This window comes from Chiloscyllium plagiosum, chromosome 1 (assembly GCF_004010195.1).
Source record: "Chiloscyllium plagiosum isolate BGI_BamShark_2017 chromosome 1, ASM401019v2, whole genome shotgun sequence".
NCBI lineage: Eukaryota > Metazoa > Chordata > Chondrichthyes > Orectolobiformes > Hemiscylliidae > Chiloscyllium > Chiloscyllium plagiosum.
In genome coordinates this window covers 38,215,141-38,231,442 of record NC_057710.1, presented here as the reverse complement: position 1 = coordinate 38,231,442, position 16,302 = coordinate 38,215,141, and the positions used below count along the sequence as shown (strand labels likewise).

The 16,302-nt window shown below is 39.0% G+C and overlaps 1 protein-coding gene across 4 annotated transcripts in view; it reads left to right on the top strand.

Moving 5' to 3' along the window:
- The first annotated feature begins 5,010 nt into the window (after nt 1-5,010).
- Nucleotides 5,011-16,302, top strand: part of tcf4 (transcription factor 4) — a 459,054-nt gene continuing 447,762 nt past the window's right edge. For 3 of the 4 annotated variants that reach the window (XM_043674647.1, XM_043674258.1, XM_043674177.1), the window contains exons 1-2: nt 5,012-5,111; nt 12,192-12,291. In XM_043674647.1, the coding sequence (XP_043530582.1) occupies nt 12,273-12,291 (19 nt within the window). In that variant the 5' untranslated portion in view covers nt 5,012-5,111; nt 12,192-12,272. Of the gene's footprint in view, nt 5,112-12,191; nt 12,292-16,302 lie in introns of all 4 variants that reach the window. The other variant, XM_043674585.1, reaches the window with a different exon arrangement.

Sequence of the window (16,302 nt, the reverse complement as noted above, 5' to 3'; positions counted from 1 at the left end):
GTGGGTTTCCTCCGGGTGCTCCGGTTTCCTCCCACAGTCCAAAGATGTGCAGGTCAGGTGAATTGGCCATGCTAAATTGCCCATAGTGTTAGGTAAGGGGTAAAGGTAGGGGTATCGGTGGGTTGCGCTTCGGCGTGGCGGTGTGGACTTGTTGGGCCGAAGGGCCTGTTTCCACACTGTAAGTAATCTAATCTAATCTAATGCCTTGTAATAAACTACTTTTGATATGTTTATATAGTTACAATCTGACTGTACCAAAGTCTAACAAATAACAATAAATAAATGACTAGTTAATCTGTTTCAGTCAGCATTGATTGTCGGCAGTGTTTAGAACACTAAAAAGTCACAGCCTAACTTTGAAGAGTACCGTGGAACCTTCATTATCTAGTCTTGAACATAGAAGATACTTGGTGTTGAAGTCCTAGCCAAAATATGGCACTATGCATTACAGCTCATAGTCATATGTCAACTTAGATTATGTTCTTGAGTGCTGGAGTGTTGCTTAAGCCTACTACCTTTTGACTTGAACAAGAATGAGTTAATCTTATACTGTATGATGCAGTTATGTTCCTGAAAATTGTTAATTGATTCTTTTTCTGCAACAGTAAGACCATAAGACATAGGAGCAGAAGTAAGGCCATTCGGCCCATCGAGTCCACTCTGCTATTCAATCATAGCTGATGGGCATTTCAACTCCACTTACCCGCATTCTCCCTGTAGCCCTTAATTCCTTGTGACATCAAGAATTTATCAATTTCTGCCTTGAAGACATTTAGCGTCCCAGCCTCCACTGCATTCTGCGGCAATGAATTCCACAGGCCCACCACTCTCTGGCTGAATAAATGTCTCCGCATTTCTGTTCCGAATTTACCCCCTCTAATTCTAAGGCTGTGTCCACAGATCCTAGTCTCCTCGCCTAACGGAAACGTGCTTTTATATTCCAACCCTCTTGAGATAATTGACAACATTGCATTCGCTTTCTTAATCACGGACTCAACCTGCATGTTTACCTTTGGAGAATCCTCAACTAGCTCAACGATATTTCATTGATGGAAAATAAGTGACTGAAATGTTTCTATGAAATGTAGGCATTGCAGCATTTTGGAAGGAGCTTTTTCATAAAGAATATGCCTTTTCTATTGTCCCACTGTTATATTACAATTTTACATTTTTACTTTTCCTCTCATGGTCCAAGAATTATAGCCCATACAATTGTGCAGCACAGAGAGGGGCCATCATGCTTACGATACCTCTTTGAAATTACCACCACCCCTCTGTTTCCAATGAGTCTTGTGATTTTTTTACTTTTCCAGTATAAATTTCCTAAGATCATCTGGTCCCTTGTATTTTTTTTAAGGAAGTAAATCATCTGCCAATCTTGCCTGGTCTGAATTGGTCAATAATATATATTTTTAAAAAATATATACACACACACATGCATACAGTCCCATAGCAATGTGTTTGCTCTTTATAAGTTGTCACTGAAATGGCCACGCTTGACTGCAACAAAGTCTAAGCACAGGAATGGTACTAGTTGGACTAACTGGTATTGACAATGGCAAATCCTTATCAGCTTTTCTTATTTGTCATTGTTATAATCCTAGGACTCATTCCTAACAGCATTGTAACTGTTGCTGCACACTAAGAACCGCAGCAGTTCAAATAAGTAGCTCATGAAGAAGACTGACATGGGATTATTTCTAGAGGTTTTCAGGCTTATGAACAGGCTGAATAGGTAGATAGGGTGAAGCTGTTCATCTTTCTGTAAAGAACAAAGACAAGAAGACAGATTTAAAATGATATGCTGAAGAAGCAATGCTGAATAGAGGGGAATAAATCCTTCTCCATGTTGCCAATGTTTAAAAGAATAGAATGCATGACCTGGAAATGTGGTGAAGCCAGGCTCAACTGAGGCATTCAAGAGCACTGGATGATTGGATGTAGGGAAGAAACAGAGATTGGCACTAGGTAATGATGCTCATTGAAGCGATGGTACACGATAGGCTGACTGGCTTCCTTCTGTGCCATAACAATTCCATGATGACCGCTTTATCAAGGGCAGTTAATGATGACCAATAAATGCTGGCTTAGCCTGTGAAATCTACATCCCATAAATGAGTAAACAAGATGCAATTTATGCTGGAGTATGTTTCTATTGAGGAGAAAGTGAGGTCTGCAGATGCTGGAGATCAGAGCTGAAAATGTGTTGCTGGAAAAGCGCAGCAGGTCAGGCAGCATCCAGGGAACAGGAGAATCGACGTTTTGGGCATAAGCCCTTCTTCAGGAATGACTGAAGAAGGGCTTATGCCCGAAACGTCGATTCTCCTGTTCCCTGGATGCTGCCTGACCTGCGCTTTTCCAGCAACACATTTTCAGCTATGTTTCTATTGGTGTTGGCTGCCCTTCATACTTGGCTTGCTGCAGACAACTCTTTCCCGATACCTTTGTAAATGCCCCTATTTAAGTTGAACATCATGTTGTAGACCCAAATTGCTCTCCCTCAAACTAAATTTGAATATCTACTGTGTTGAGATTGCTAATCCCTAGAGGATCCTTAATTATGGACATCTCTGCAGCAGTTGCTCAAGATTGGACCTAGGATATTATCATCTTTAGCTGCTTCGTCAACAGTCTTCCTTCCATCGCAATGTCAGAAGTGGAGGTGTTCGCCGAAGATTATTCATGGACTGATGCCGAATGAATCATTGAGGCAGTTCATATCCAAATACAGCAAAATCTGGACCATATCCAGGCTTGGGCTGAAAAGTGACAAGTAACATTTTGTGCTCCACAAATGCCAGGCAATCATCATCTCCAATAAGAAATAACCTAACCATCACCTGTTAGCATTCAGTGCTGTCGCCATTATTTAATACCCCACTGTCAACATTCTGGGGCTTGCCATTGACCAGAAACTGAACCTGACTTTTCACATAAATATTCCGGCTACAAAAGCAGGTCAGAGGCTAGGAATCTTGCAGTCAGTAATTTCCCTCCTGACTCCTCAAGGCCTGTCCACAATCTACAAGACATAAGTAAGGAGTGTGATGGAATACTGCCCACTAGCCTGGATGAGTGCAATTCTGACAGCACTCGAGAAACTTGACATCATCCAGGACAGGCCACTTGATTGGTAATGCATCCATTCCCTCCACTACTGACGGTTCACACCACTGCTACTGAATATCTACACGAGGCATTGCAGGAATTCGCAATGCTTCTTACACATCACACTCCAAAGGCACGACCACTTCCATCTCTAAGACCGAGGAACATCACCACCTGCAAGTTTCCCTTCAAGCCACTCACCATCCTGATTTGGAAATACCTTGGTGTTGTTGAATCAAAATCCTACAATTTATTTCCTGACGGCATTTGGATCTCTCAGCGTGGTTCAAATGAAATCTGACCCTAAGGAACAGTTTTCTTTCTCCCCAATGCTAGTCCCTGTGCCATATGAATTAGAATCAATTTCTCCCAGGCAAATCTTTGGGTCATGCACATTCCTCTCCAGTCTTCTTTACCCTTTGCCAACTTGAATGTAGCTCATTTGGTTATCTGGAGTTTATTACCTTTGTGGTTCTGCTTTTGAATTTAGCCTTGAGCTGCTCGTAATCCTTGAACAAGCTTCTTGTTGCATGGTAACCATGTGGACAATGACAACTGTATCCTTCCTGTCCCACTCCAAGTTCCTCTCCAGCCCTGAAGAGATGTCCTTAACTTTGGTATCAAGTAGGCAACACAACATTCGGGCATTATTTGCTGCATGAAGCATATAGAGAGATGGGATACTTCTGGATGAGGTTTGGAAATCCCACTTCCAGACAATTAAGGCTCCTTAGATAGTAAAGTAGCTGTTAGCCAATGGGCATTAGTGCAGATGTGCTCACTGCTGGCTGGTGAGATAGGAAACCTTGTCATAAGATGCTCCCACACAAGTCTATTCAGAAGTTGATCAAGATTAAATCTCAATGAACAAAGTCATGGAGGGAAAAGAAAACAAAAATATTGCAGATGTTGAAAATTAGAATTAAAATGTGATAATGCAAGAAGCGGTCAGCTGCTCAGACTTGCTCTGTCAAGAGAACACGGGGTTGTTCTGTGCAACAATCATTTTGTTTTGAAGTGCTTTGTGACAGCTTGATGATGACATGCTTTATAAATGCAAGTTTTTTTTCTGTATGCTAGATCCCTGTTCTGTTATTGCTGGCTAGCAGTTTGCTGCTTTTTGCCAGTGATAATTTGAAATGAATTTTCCTCCCTTTTTAGCAATTTTCAGTTCCAATGTCCCTTGTTTTGAATGTTATATATGGGTAGATCAATTAATTACTAGAAATATTCACTGCCCTTGTGTAATCTGTTTGACAGTACCTTGCATTTATGCACGCGTTTTTTGTCATTAACTTGCTTTGTCGATGTTTTTCATTTTTTGTTGCTTGTTTGCCTGTGAGTTACTATGGTAGGTTGTTCAAGTGGTCGTGAATTCATTTTGAACTTTTACAGGATTGGCAGGTTATTCAGTCATATTACAGCTGAGTCTGACTTATCACTTATCACTTATTTTTCAAACATTTGCTTTGAATAGCAAAGCCATTTGGTACCCGGATTTCTGACAGGCATTCCTTCCTTACCAGGCTGGGCCACAAAGCAAACTTAAGTGGCCCCACGTGATAGACTGTGGATCAAACTGGAATTTGTGTATGGCGCACTTGCAGCAGCATTCCTTCTTGGTGTTTAGTTTGAAAAGTTGAAGTAGAGAGCAACAGTCTTTGCTAAACAAACATGCAGCGATTTCATTTTTGTTAATTAATTGCCATCTATAATAGAAAGCTATGCATCAAAGAGAATCTAAGTGAGTTGAAAAACAAAACAGTTTGAAGATAATCAGTGCCCTTGTAGATTTGACCGAAATAAACTTTTCTATTCACAAATACCTGAACTATAAAATTGGGCATTAATTAGTGGTTATGTAAAGAAAGCTTTTGGGGATATCTACATTGATTACAATCCAGGCTGATAACAGGCTCATTTGTTTTCATTTGTGCTTAGCTCTGGAAGACAGAACAAACTCTGGATCCTGGGGAGCAGGAGATCAGCCTAGTCCATCCAGGGTAAGTAACAGTTGACTATAATTTTACAGTCAATGCTAATTTGTGTGCAACTTACTGTTATTGAAATGTCATTTTTATTTTGAAGAATCATTATGGCGATAAAACTTAAAATTCAAACACATGACTGAAGATGGTGATAATCGAAAATCTATTGTACGATGTTGTGAAATTGGTGTTCTTTTTATGCATACCATTGCCCCTAAGCATGCATTGCATGTTGCTACGTATAAACAAAGGAATATTACATATAAATCTTTACTTCAATATAAGGAGTGCTATTCCGTATGGGAGAAGGAATCACATTTTTTGGACCATTGCAATCTCTTTTGGAGAAGAAGTGACCTGTACAAGAAGGACGATTTGCACCTAAATTGGAAGGGGACTAACATACATGCAGGGAGATTTGCTAGAGCTGCTTGGGAGGATTTAAACTAGTAAGGTGGAGGGGTGGGACCAGAACTAGAGGGGAAAGATATAAAAGAGACCGAAGGGGCAACTTTTTCACACACACGGTGATACGTGTATGGAATGAGCTGCCAGAGGAAGTGGTGGAGGCTGGTCCAATTACAACATTTAAAAGGCATTTGGATGGGTATATGAATAGGGAGGGTTTGGAGAGATATGGGCCGGGTGCTAGCAGGTGGGACTAGATTGGGTTGGGATATCTGGTCAGTGTGGATGGGTTGGACTGAAGGGTCTGTTTTCATGCTGTACATCTCTATGACTATGACTCCCATTGCTCTGTTTTGTGTGTGCCACTTTCTTGAAAGCCAATTTGGTAGGAAAATATTTAAAATGACTGTCTGCAGTGTCACTAGGACATAGTTTTCTCAACCCAGGGTCACCAAAATGTTCTTTAAAATCCGAGTGACAAAAGCAGCTTGCATTTTCTTGGCATCTTGAACATCAGAAAATGTTCCAAGGCAATTTACAGAATTTATCAGTTAGAAATAGATACTTGGCCAAAGAAGGCTATAACATGATGTGATTTTTTGGAGGATCATAAAGATGGAAAAGTTGTTTCTATGGAAAAGATTGAAAACATGGCCATCAGTGATGGGATGAAGTTAAACTGGGGATCTGGAGATGTCAAATGCATGAATGAATGTTTCCTAATGATTGAATAGCTGCCTTTCAGCTGGGGGTCAAATGAACTGCTTGGCCTGCAAAAGTTCAAAACTTCTCAGTGGCTGGGAAGAAGGATAACTTAGTGATGAGGACACAAAGAGTTTGGTGAAACCTGAAGGTGATTGTTTCATTCCTGCAACTTACAAATCGAAGAAATTTCAGCGAGTCTGAGTGGATACTGGGTAAATTTACTGACAGCAATGGAACACTGTAAAGTGCCACTTGAAATGGTGAAAAGGAAGAGCTGGTGTCACCTGTGTACATGTGGAATCTAACATATTCATATGAAGTCACTAAGGAGAGGACTCTGAGCTAATAGAACAGAGATATGGCTCTAAGTGCTATCCAGTTAGAGCTAAGTTGAGAAATAATTAATTAGTTAGGACATAATTATTAAAGAAAAAAAGATCAAGATTAATATAGGATTCAGCCACGAAAGACTCCATTGCAACCAGCTGGAAGCGGATATACAATGAGATAAGGGACAAACACACACGTGCTTATTAAGTTAGTATTTCGCAGCAACAACAAAAAGCATAAACAATTGTTTACTCACTGAGAAAACCTCCAAAGGGCCATGGCAGCATCACCAATAGATCTGAAGATATATTAACTACGGGAGGAATACTGGAGTTAACCAGATGATAAGGGATATCAAAGGTTTTTATTACATAACTATTATTACAAAACCAAAGTGAAACATCACTTTTATAAAAACAGGTTGAAACCTGATTGGTTTAAATGCAAAATACTGGGCATGAATTTAAGGGAGTCATCCTCTTCAAAGAGTTGGAGAGAAAACAAAAGTCTGGTGATTAAGTCTAGGATGAGTCTTTTGAGGAGTTGATAGTTTTAAAAAAGAAGACGACAGGATATAGAGAAGATTGCAAGAAGCCAGACCAATATCTAGATTCTATTTTAGCGAAGAACTCTTGATTGAATCAGATTATTGCAAACCATTAGAAATCTGCGTTATAAAAACGTGTAATATCTGAGAACATAATGAATTGGTCAGTGTGGTAGTTCTTTCTCAAAGCAAAGTACTGCAATTGCTGGAATTCTGAAATAACAAGCAAAATACAGGTTAGAAAAGTACTGGTAAAACTCAATAGATCAGACGGGATGTGTGGATGAAAGATGAAAGATGTGTGTTTGTGCACTATCGGGTTTGGATTTCAAATATTAGCCAATGGGTAATAGTTACATTTCTGAAAAGCTTTACTCGATCAGACCATGTTTGGGACAAAGGGATCAGTATGTGTTAGAGAGTAGGTGGTGGTGAACCAGTGGAGTTGATTGAACAATGGAAGGTTGTTTATATAGAACATAGAACATTACAGTGCAGTATAGGCCCTTCAGCCCTCGATGTTGCGCTGCCCTGTCATACTAATCTGAAGCCCATCCCACCTACACTATACCATGTACGTCCATATGCCTGTCCAATGGCAACTTAAATGCACTTAAACTTGGCGAATCTACTACTGTTGCAGGCAAAGCATTCCATACTCTTACTACTCTCTGAGTAAAGATGGGGCCATTTAATGACATCTAGAATGAACATTGAAAGCTATCAACATGTTTCAATTTGGACTAATATAAGATTTTATTTCTTTTTGGTTTAGAAAACTTGTGATTGAAAGTTTTTTGGGCAGAATGGGATAGACTATACTGATGAAGGTCATCAGCCTGAAGTGCTAATTATGTTTCTCTCCACACATGCTACCTGACCTGGCTATAATTTTTTTCCCCCTGTTTTGATATGTTCCTGTGTGTTACTTGTGCATAGCTGCACACATTCAGAGACAACTCTGATGCACACTTTCATTGAAGAAACATTTCTTCTGATACTTAGAAAATGTATGCCTACAATATATGTGCTAGAGTACAAAAAGGTAGTTTCAGTCTTAGACTCTTGTCAATGTTTCAACAATCACCCGCATATAGAATGTGACATAAATGAAACGGCTTTTATATCTATCAAGTGTGCACCAATATTTTTATCCACAGGAGACAACCATCTAATTTCATTTTTTTAAAAACCTGCAGGTACTTAATATTCTTCTTTTACAAACATTTATGTAATGCACTTTGAAACCAGATACTTAAATTGTTTTGAATTATAATGTGGCAGAAAATTCCACATTCTAACTGCCCTTTGAACAAAAATGTCTGATCTATCGTCCTTTCTTTATAGTCTCAGAAATTGTATTCTCCTGTCATTGTCTTACTGATCAGTAGAAGCAGTGTATTGCTATTTATCTTAACCATTCATAATCTTGAATTCCACTACCAGTTTTGGAAAAAGTGCTTTGTTAAATTCTCTCTACAATAGTAACCTACCTCCCCTAGTCATGCCCTACTTGACTACCTTTTGAGGCTAATAGGCTATAATTATGAAGCAGAAGTATTAGACTGAAGTAGAACTTTCCATTAAGGTCATTTAGTAATCCTTTCCTATTACTTCACAATTTCCGATATTGATACTTCAGCTTTTATAACCTAAGCTTTATCCTTTCATAATTATAAATACTATAATCTGCATAGTTCTAATAGAACAAAAACGCAATTTATGAGTTCCTCCTTTTTTTTTGTCATGGTAAGACAGTATCTTAATGAGGCTACATTGTATCCTCTCCAAAGACAGACATGATGAACTGAATGAGTTCCTTATGTGCCATATCTTTCTGGTTCTATCACTCTTACCTTTTCATGTAGAGCTTAGTCAAATAACATACAAAATCTACTGAGATCCTTAATAGTGAATTAATGCCTTTTGACTTTTAAAAAAATATTTGCACCTCTTGTAATAAAAAGATTCCTTAGCAATTTTTTCAATTGACTTACACCCTTTACTGTCAATTATAATGCTGTTCCGTTGCACTGACCCTGCTCTCATCTAGTATGTAATAACTGCTGTTATTTTTTTTTAACTAACATGTTCATACATGACACTTCATGAGAATCAAATCTGCCTTTCATTCTTAGCCCATTATCTTAAGAGAGCAATTTTCTGTTGCAGTTTCCTTTGGTCTTCTAAAGGATTAAGTACACCTGTTTCTGTCTAGTAAGCGAGTTCTCATGTAATTTCCTTTGGCCTATTTCCAAGTCAGTGAGAAGTGATTCCAGAATTAAACACCACTATCCATTTCTAACTATTTAAAAGAAAGTTCCCTTGTATCAATCTTTCTGCATTCTGACTTAATCGCATTTGCTATCCTTTTGCCTAATTCTATACCTTCCATTTGTATAGCAATTTTGAATGTAGTACCATACTTCTAAAGCCCATGTTCGGTATACTGACTGCATTTTGTCCATCTTCCAAGTTTATTACCTCCTCAAATAATGCTATGTATTTTAACAAGCGTAGTCATTCTTTTAAAAGCTATTTTCTCTTCATCTTCATAAGTGATTAGATTAGATTGTGGAAACAGGCCCTTCGGCCCAACCAGTCCACACCGACCCTCCAAAGAGTGCTGTGAGGCAGCAGTGCTAACCAGTGAGCCACCGTGCTGCTCCTAATGACTTAACTGTTTCCCTGTGACAGATGTTAATCTAACTGACATGGAACTATCTGAATTAGTTGTGTCTCTTTGAAGAACAGAAAGGTCCACAGTAAATGTGGAAAGTGTGGAAAGACAGTATAAATAGACATAGGCTGGTTAAATAAATGGCAAAACTGTCATTGGATGCCACTATGGGGATGTAACCTTGGGTGAATGGGTTTTTGTTGTGTGCTCCAGTTTCCTCTCAGTCCAGAGATGTATGGTTAGATGGATTGGCCATGCTAAATTGCCCCATTTAATGTACAGATTAGGTGGATTAGCCATAGTAAATGCAGGGTTATGGGGATAGAGTGGGGAGAAGGGTGTTAAGGTGGGGGTCTGGGGGCTGGGTCTGCATTGCTCTTTGGAGGGTTGGGCTGAATGGCCTCTTTCCGCACTGTAGGGATTCTATGATTCTACATTTAAGATAATCTGTTTTGGATTCAAGAAAGACAAATTGGAATATTTTTGGAGGGGGCATGAATAAAGAAAATTGTAGGAAGGGAGTTGGGTGTCCGTGTATAAAGGTTCTGACAAAAAAGTTGGAATGCTAATGTTAACCTTATTTTGTACATAAGGAGTTGCATTGTACTGTAAATGTATGAAGCTTTGATTAGACCCCATCTGGAGTGCAGTGATTTTATTTTTCTGAGCACTTCAGAAAGGTTACGTTGCTCTTGCAGGATGGTTGTGTGGATACACGAAAATAATAATGAAGGCGAGAGTGCGAAATGTTGCACGTTGCATTGATTGACCTATATTCCCCTGCGTAAAGAGCATTTAATGGTGATCTAATGGGGATGTTTACATTAAAAAAACTTGTTAGATTAATTGTAAAAAAAACAAAGTATTTTTATCAGGTAAAACGGAATAAGATGTATAGTCTCAAAATTAGAACTAGCCTGTAATAGGGTGAAAACCAAGAACCATTCCTACACACACACAGTAGTTGAAGTATGTAACGCTACTCCCCCACCCACCTTCAAATTAGATGTTCAAGCTAGGTTGTCTTAAGATTGTAAAAATTGCTAGTTTTTTTTTATTAGGGAGAAGTATTGGGATTTATGTAACAGAACTGGGTAAGTGGAGTAGTTGTACAGGTGAGTGTGTTTGTAATTGTTCAAGGGGCTGAATGGCCTATTCCCATTCCGATATTTTATAACATATGGAATTATCATTTTGTCTAAGTGATCAGGTGAGCCCCCAAGCTATTAAATTCCCTAATCCAGTTACATTTCTAGATGTTAATAATCCACTACCCATAGTCCCTTGTGTCATCTTGTTTGTTAGTGCCCTTGGTATTTGTTTAATGACTCTGTCCGGAATTCTCATTAACCCTGCACGAAGCTAGAGTTTGAAATCAGTTCTGTTCCTGTCTTTCTCTCCATCTTGGATCATTGTCTGTCTTTCTTGCTCTGCTAATTGCTCCCTCATTGTTAAATTTACCTTCTTAAACCTTGGTCCAGAAACTGGTTTCTTTCCTGCTGTGGAGGGGCTAATTGTCTCCATCTCCTCCTCAAGTCCTAAGATATTGAGCTTCAGCAATGTGAGTAGGTGACGCTTCTCATGGATATGTTTGGTAAACTCATTGTCTACTGTGCGAAGCTCCCAGATCTTGCAGGAATTGGAACTAATTTTAGAATCCCTGTAGTAAAGAAAGGTGCATTGGCTGGTGTTGTCTTTTCAGATTACTACCTATTGGCCACTGGAAGAAATGGTTAAAGATAGGATTGTACTTGTCTGTGGTGTCTGGTGTTGAATCATGAGGATATTCATTATCATGACTCAGGAGTAATGCAATGTTGAGTAAAAATAACTAAATGCTGTTGTGAAAGCTTCATTCTTTAGAGGATGGATCGGGCGGAAAGGTTTTTGGCAGTAAAAAATTGCTGATCAAGGAAAGTAAGCTGTGCATACACAGTTACTTGAAGATTCTAAATCACAACTTTTACATCTACATGCAGATTAATTGCTATGATCCAGATGGTCTGTACAGACCAACAAGCAGAGAGTGGCATTATTGATCAAGCAGCTTTTGTTGCTGTTGATATTGCCTTCACTGGTGAGACACTGAGAAACTTCTCTTCAGGTATCTTGGCACTCAAAAGTATTGTAATATAACTATAACATAACATTGATGTAAGCTGTTTGAGCACAGAGCTTTTTATGCATCTGATTTGAATTGATGTTTTATTGCAGCATGATGTGGTTGTGATTTTGATGAGCCAGGAACTTCGCTATATATGCCCTTGCATTTCCACCAAACATTTAAAATACAAGAACAAGTGTGTGGTGTTTGATGGCACTTTTACATTGAATTTTTTTTTAGATGTCATGTTTACACCATGCACATTGTTTGGCAATTGCCAAAATGTTGAATCATGTTTGTATTATTTTAATGTGTTTGTAGAACTATGGTGATGGAGTGCATTATGAGCAAGTGACCAACAGGGACCTTGGATCGCATGACAACATTTCCTCCTCTTCCTTCATGAATTCCCGACTTGTAGGTATGTACTATGATAGTGCACACTGTTTGTACCAAAGCTGCAAATTTTACAAATGTGGAATAAGTGCTCTTCATGTTTTCTGCTATTGGTGTCTACCTGCAGACTTGTTTGAAAGCTTATCAATTTTTCCTAATGTTACCAGACCAGTTCAGATCCAGGTGAACAGTCAGTTGTTTTTTGTGCACTTTTCTTCTAAAAATTAAAAAGTTTCAAACAGAGAAGCTAGTCTAGATGAAATCCGTGGGGTGGAGTAGGTGGGACAAATGGAATAGGTGGCTGGAGATATTGGACCCATATTGTGTTTCCTTTCCCATACAATCCTTTGCTATAGATTTGGTCAGCGTCTCTTCACTGCCTCTGCCTTCACCTTCCTCCCTATTTTAACATTACCCGAGTATGTTTCCACTGGTCTCTGCAAATAATCACAACTCTTGATGTAAACTGGCTGAGTCCATATCTGAATTGTTCTTGATTTAGTTATTGTCAGAGTGAGGTTGATGTACCTTCAGAATTAATAATAGCAAGGGTAGGAAACCTATACAAATATGTATATATTTCTATATATAGACAATAATTTAGAACATAGGAACAGGAGTAGGCCATTCAGTCTCTTGCACCATTCATTAATATCAGGCTGAACTCTGGTCTAATTCCATATACCAACCTTTGCGATTGTTAACAGTGAATACAGTAAATTTTAAGTGGCAATATAGTTTATCATGTGCATTCACCACAACTTGGAATTTTTTCCTCTCAATTACACCTGAGTGCAGATTATCTGCACATATTATTCACAATTCTAATCTATTTCCTATGCTCATGAAATTTCATGAAAATAAAATGCCAAGTATAATGTTAGATTAGATTCCATACAATGTGGAAACAGGCCCTTCAGCCCAACTAGTCCAAACCGACCCTCCGAAGAGTAACCCACCCAGACCCATTTCCCTCTGACTAATGCATGTTTCACACGATGGGCAATTTAGCATGGCCAATCCGCCCTAACCTGCACATCTTTGGACTGTGGGAGGAAAACTGAACACCCGGAGGAAACCCATACAGACGCAGGGAGGATGGTGCAAGCTCCACACAGATAGTCGGCCGAGGCTGGAATCAAACCTGGGAACCTGTTAGACAGCAGTGCTAACCACTGAGCCACTGTGCCGCCCCAATGTTAATCTATATTATCAATAAAGATAATGCTCCTGCATGCATTTGGAGTAACATGACTGAAGTCCATCCATCGGGCATAACAAGAATGAAGTGTGATCCAACCCTAGTATAAAATACTTATTAGACCCCGGCTGAAGCATTATGTTCTGGGCACTGTATAATGGAAGATATGAATGCATTGGAGAGAGTGCAAAAGAGATTTACGAGAATGGGTTCAGAGATGAGAAACTTCATTATGACGATAAATTCAAGAAAGAAGGTTAAGAGGAGACCACATAGAAGTTTTCAAAATCATGAGCGGCTGCATAGAGTAAATAAAGATAAATTGTTCCATTTGTAAAAGGATTTGAGAACGCATGGGCACAGATTTGATTATTTACAAAAGAACAATTGTGATATGAGATTTAAAAAGAACTTGTTCACACAACAAGAGTAGTTCAGATCTGCACTCCCTGGAAATGTGTGCCCAGTTGAGACTTTGAAAAGAGTAATTATTTAAATAGAATCAAAGTCTTTGAGTGTAGGGTTGGGGGGGGGGGGGGGGGGGGAAGGCCAGAGAATGGCACCAAGTCATGATGCTGAGATAGAGAGTTGATGCATGAGCCAAATAGCCTAACCCAAATCTGTAACATGCTTGCCATTTTTACTTTTGAACACTTGGATGATATTACAAGTTAATTGCCAAATCAGATGAATTCGGTTACATGTAAAATATAACTAATTGAACAATAATTACTCTTAGAGCTGGAGAATAAAACTCGACAGAATTAGATAATCTTGGGATATTGAATGGGATGAACTTTTAAATTTTCCCTCTGCTGTTGTGAAATTTATTTTCTTCAGTTTTTTTTTGCTATTTATAGGTATTGAGTCTGTTGGTTTACTCTTGTGGGCATAATGTATGTTTGGCCCTGGTGGTGAATATCAGCAGACCTGACAATATAGATCACAGCCAAAGCCAGCCATGTTTTCATCTGGATTGCTTGATAGGAATCAGTATCAGACCAGATATTATTTTTCCTTATCAAATCTGGGAGATCTGAGGCAAATTACACTATCCTTTTGATAATTCTAGCCAAGGTGCGCTGACTCAGTACAAACTAGCAACTCAATCTCAGATTCTCAGGCTCTGTGAAGTTCAGCTAGTCATTTGATAAACATGTTGAGCTGTTATGAGGGAATAGCCTTCTTGATAAACATTATTCTCATGGTAAGTTAATTTTTTGCTCCTTCCTAACTAATCATCTAAATGTAGTTCCTATTCAGCTGAAGAATACAGACGAGGTGATGGGAGAATTGCGGATGTGAATGGAGTCTATTTTTATATTTACTTTTGAAGTTTTTTTTCTTGTGTTATTTTCCACTTGTTAAAATAAGTTATTTGCAAAGATTGATGAGTGCAGTGCGGTAGGCATTGTTACTTGGACTTCAGTAAAGCTTGTGATAAAATTCTGCATGGTAAATTAATTAGTAAAGATAGATCACATGGGATTCAGGGTGAACTTGGCAATTAGAAACAAAATTGGCTTAATGGCAGGAGACAGAGGGTGGTGGTAGAGGGTTGTTTTTCAGACTGAAGGCCTGTGACCAGTGTTGTTCCACAGGGATCAGTGCTGGGTCTACTTTTTTTTGTCATTTAAATAAATGACTTGAATGATAATACAGGAGGCCTAGTTAGTAAGTTTGTGCATGACACCAATGTTGGTGGTATAGTGCAAAATGAGGAGATTGCAAAGAGACATTGATCAATTGGGTCAATGGGCTGGGGAGTGGCAGATGGATTGTAATTTAGGTAAATGAGATGTATTGCATTTTGGTAAAACAAATGAGGACAGGACTTATACAGTTAATGGTAGACCCCAAGGTAGTGTTTTAGAACAGAAACCTGTTCGAGTGCATAATTCTTTGAAATTTGCACCACAGGTAGACAGTGATTAAGGAGGAGTTTATAATGCTTGCCTTCATTGCTCAGACCTTTGAGTATAGCAGTTGGGATGTCTTGTTGAAGTTGTACAGGATGTTGGTGAGGCCTTTCCTGGAGTATTGTGTTCAGTTCTTGTCACCCTGTTATAGGAAGGATGTTATTGAATGGAGAGGGTTTGGAAAATATTTACCAGAATGTTGCCAGGAATGGAGGGTTTGAGTTATAAAAATAGGCTGGGACTTTGTTCACTGAAGTGTAGGTTGAGGGGTTATTTTATAGAGGGTTAAAAAGTCATGAGCATTGATTAGGAGAATAGCAAGGGTCATTTCCCTACGGTGGGTAAGTTCAAAGCTAGGGGACATATTTTTAAGGTGAGAAGAGAAGGATTTAAAAAGGACATGAGGGGCAATGTTTTTACATGGTTAGTGTGAGGAATGAAATGCCAGAGGAAGTGACAGATGCAGGTACAGCTACGACATTTAAAAGACGTTTGGAGAAGTACATGAATAGGAAAGGTTTGGAGGGATATAGGCTAAGTGCAAGCTGGTGAGACTAGTTTAGTTTGGGAATAGGGTCAGCATGGACTAGTTAGGCCGAAGGGTCTGCTTCCATACTATATGACTCTATGACTTCATGACAGTAGTTGCACATACTACTGATGGTCTACATCCCAGGGTACTGAAGGAGGTGGCTCGAGAAATCGTGGATGCATTGGTGATTATTTTCCAGAGTTCGATAGATTCGGGATCAGTTCCTGCGGATTGCAGGGTGGCTAATGTTGTACCACTTTTTAAGAAAGGTGGGAAAGAGAAAGCAGGAAATTATAGACCAGTTAGTCTGACCTCAGTGGTGGGAAAGATGCTGGAGTCTATTATAAAGGATGAAATTACGACACATCTGGATAGCAGTAACAG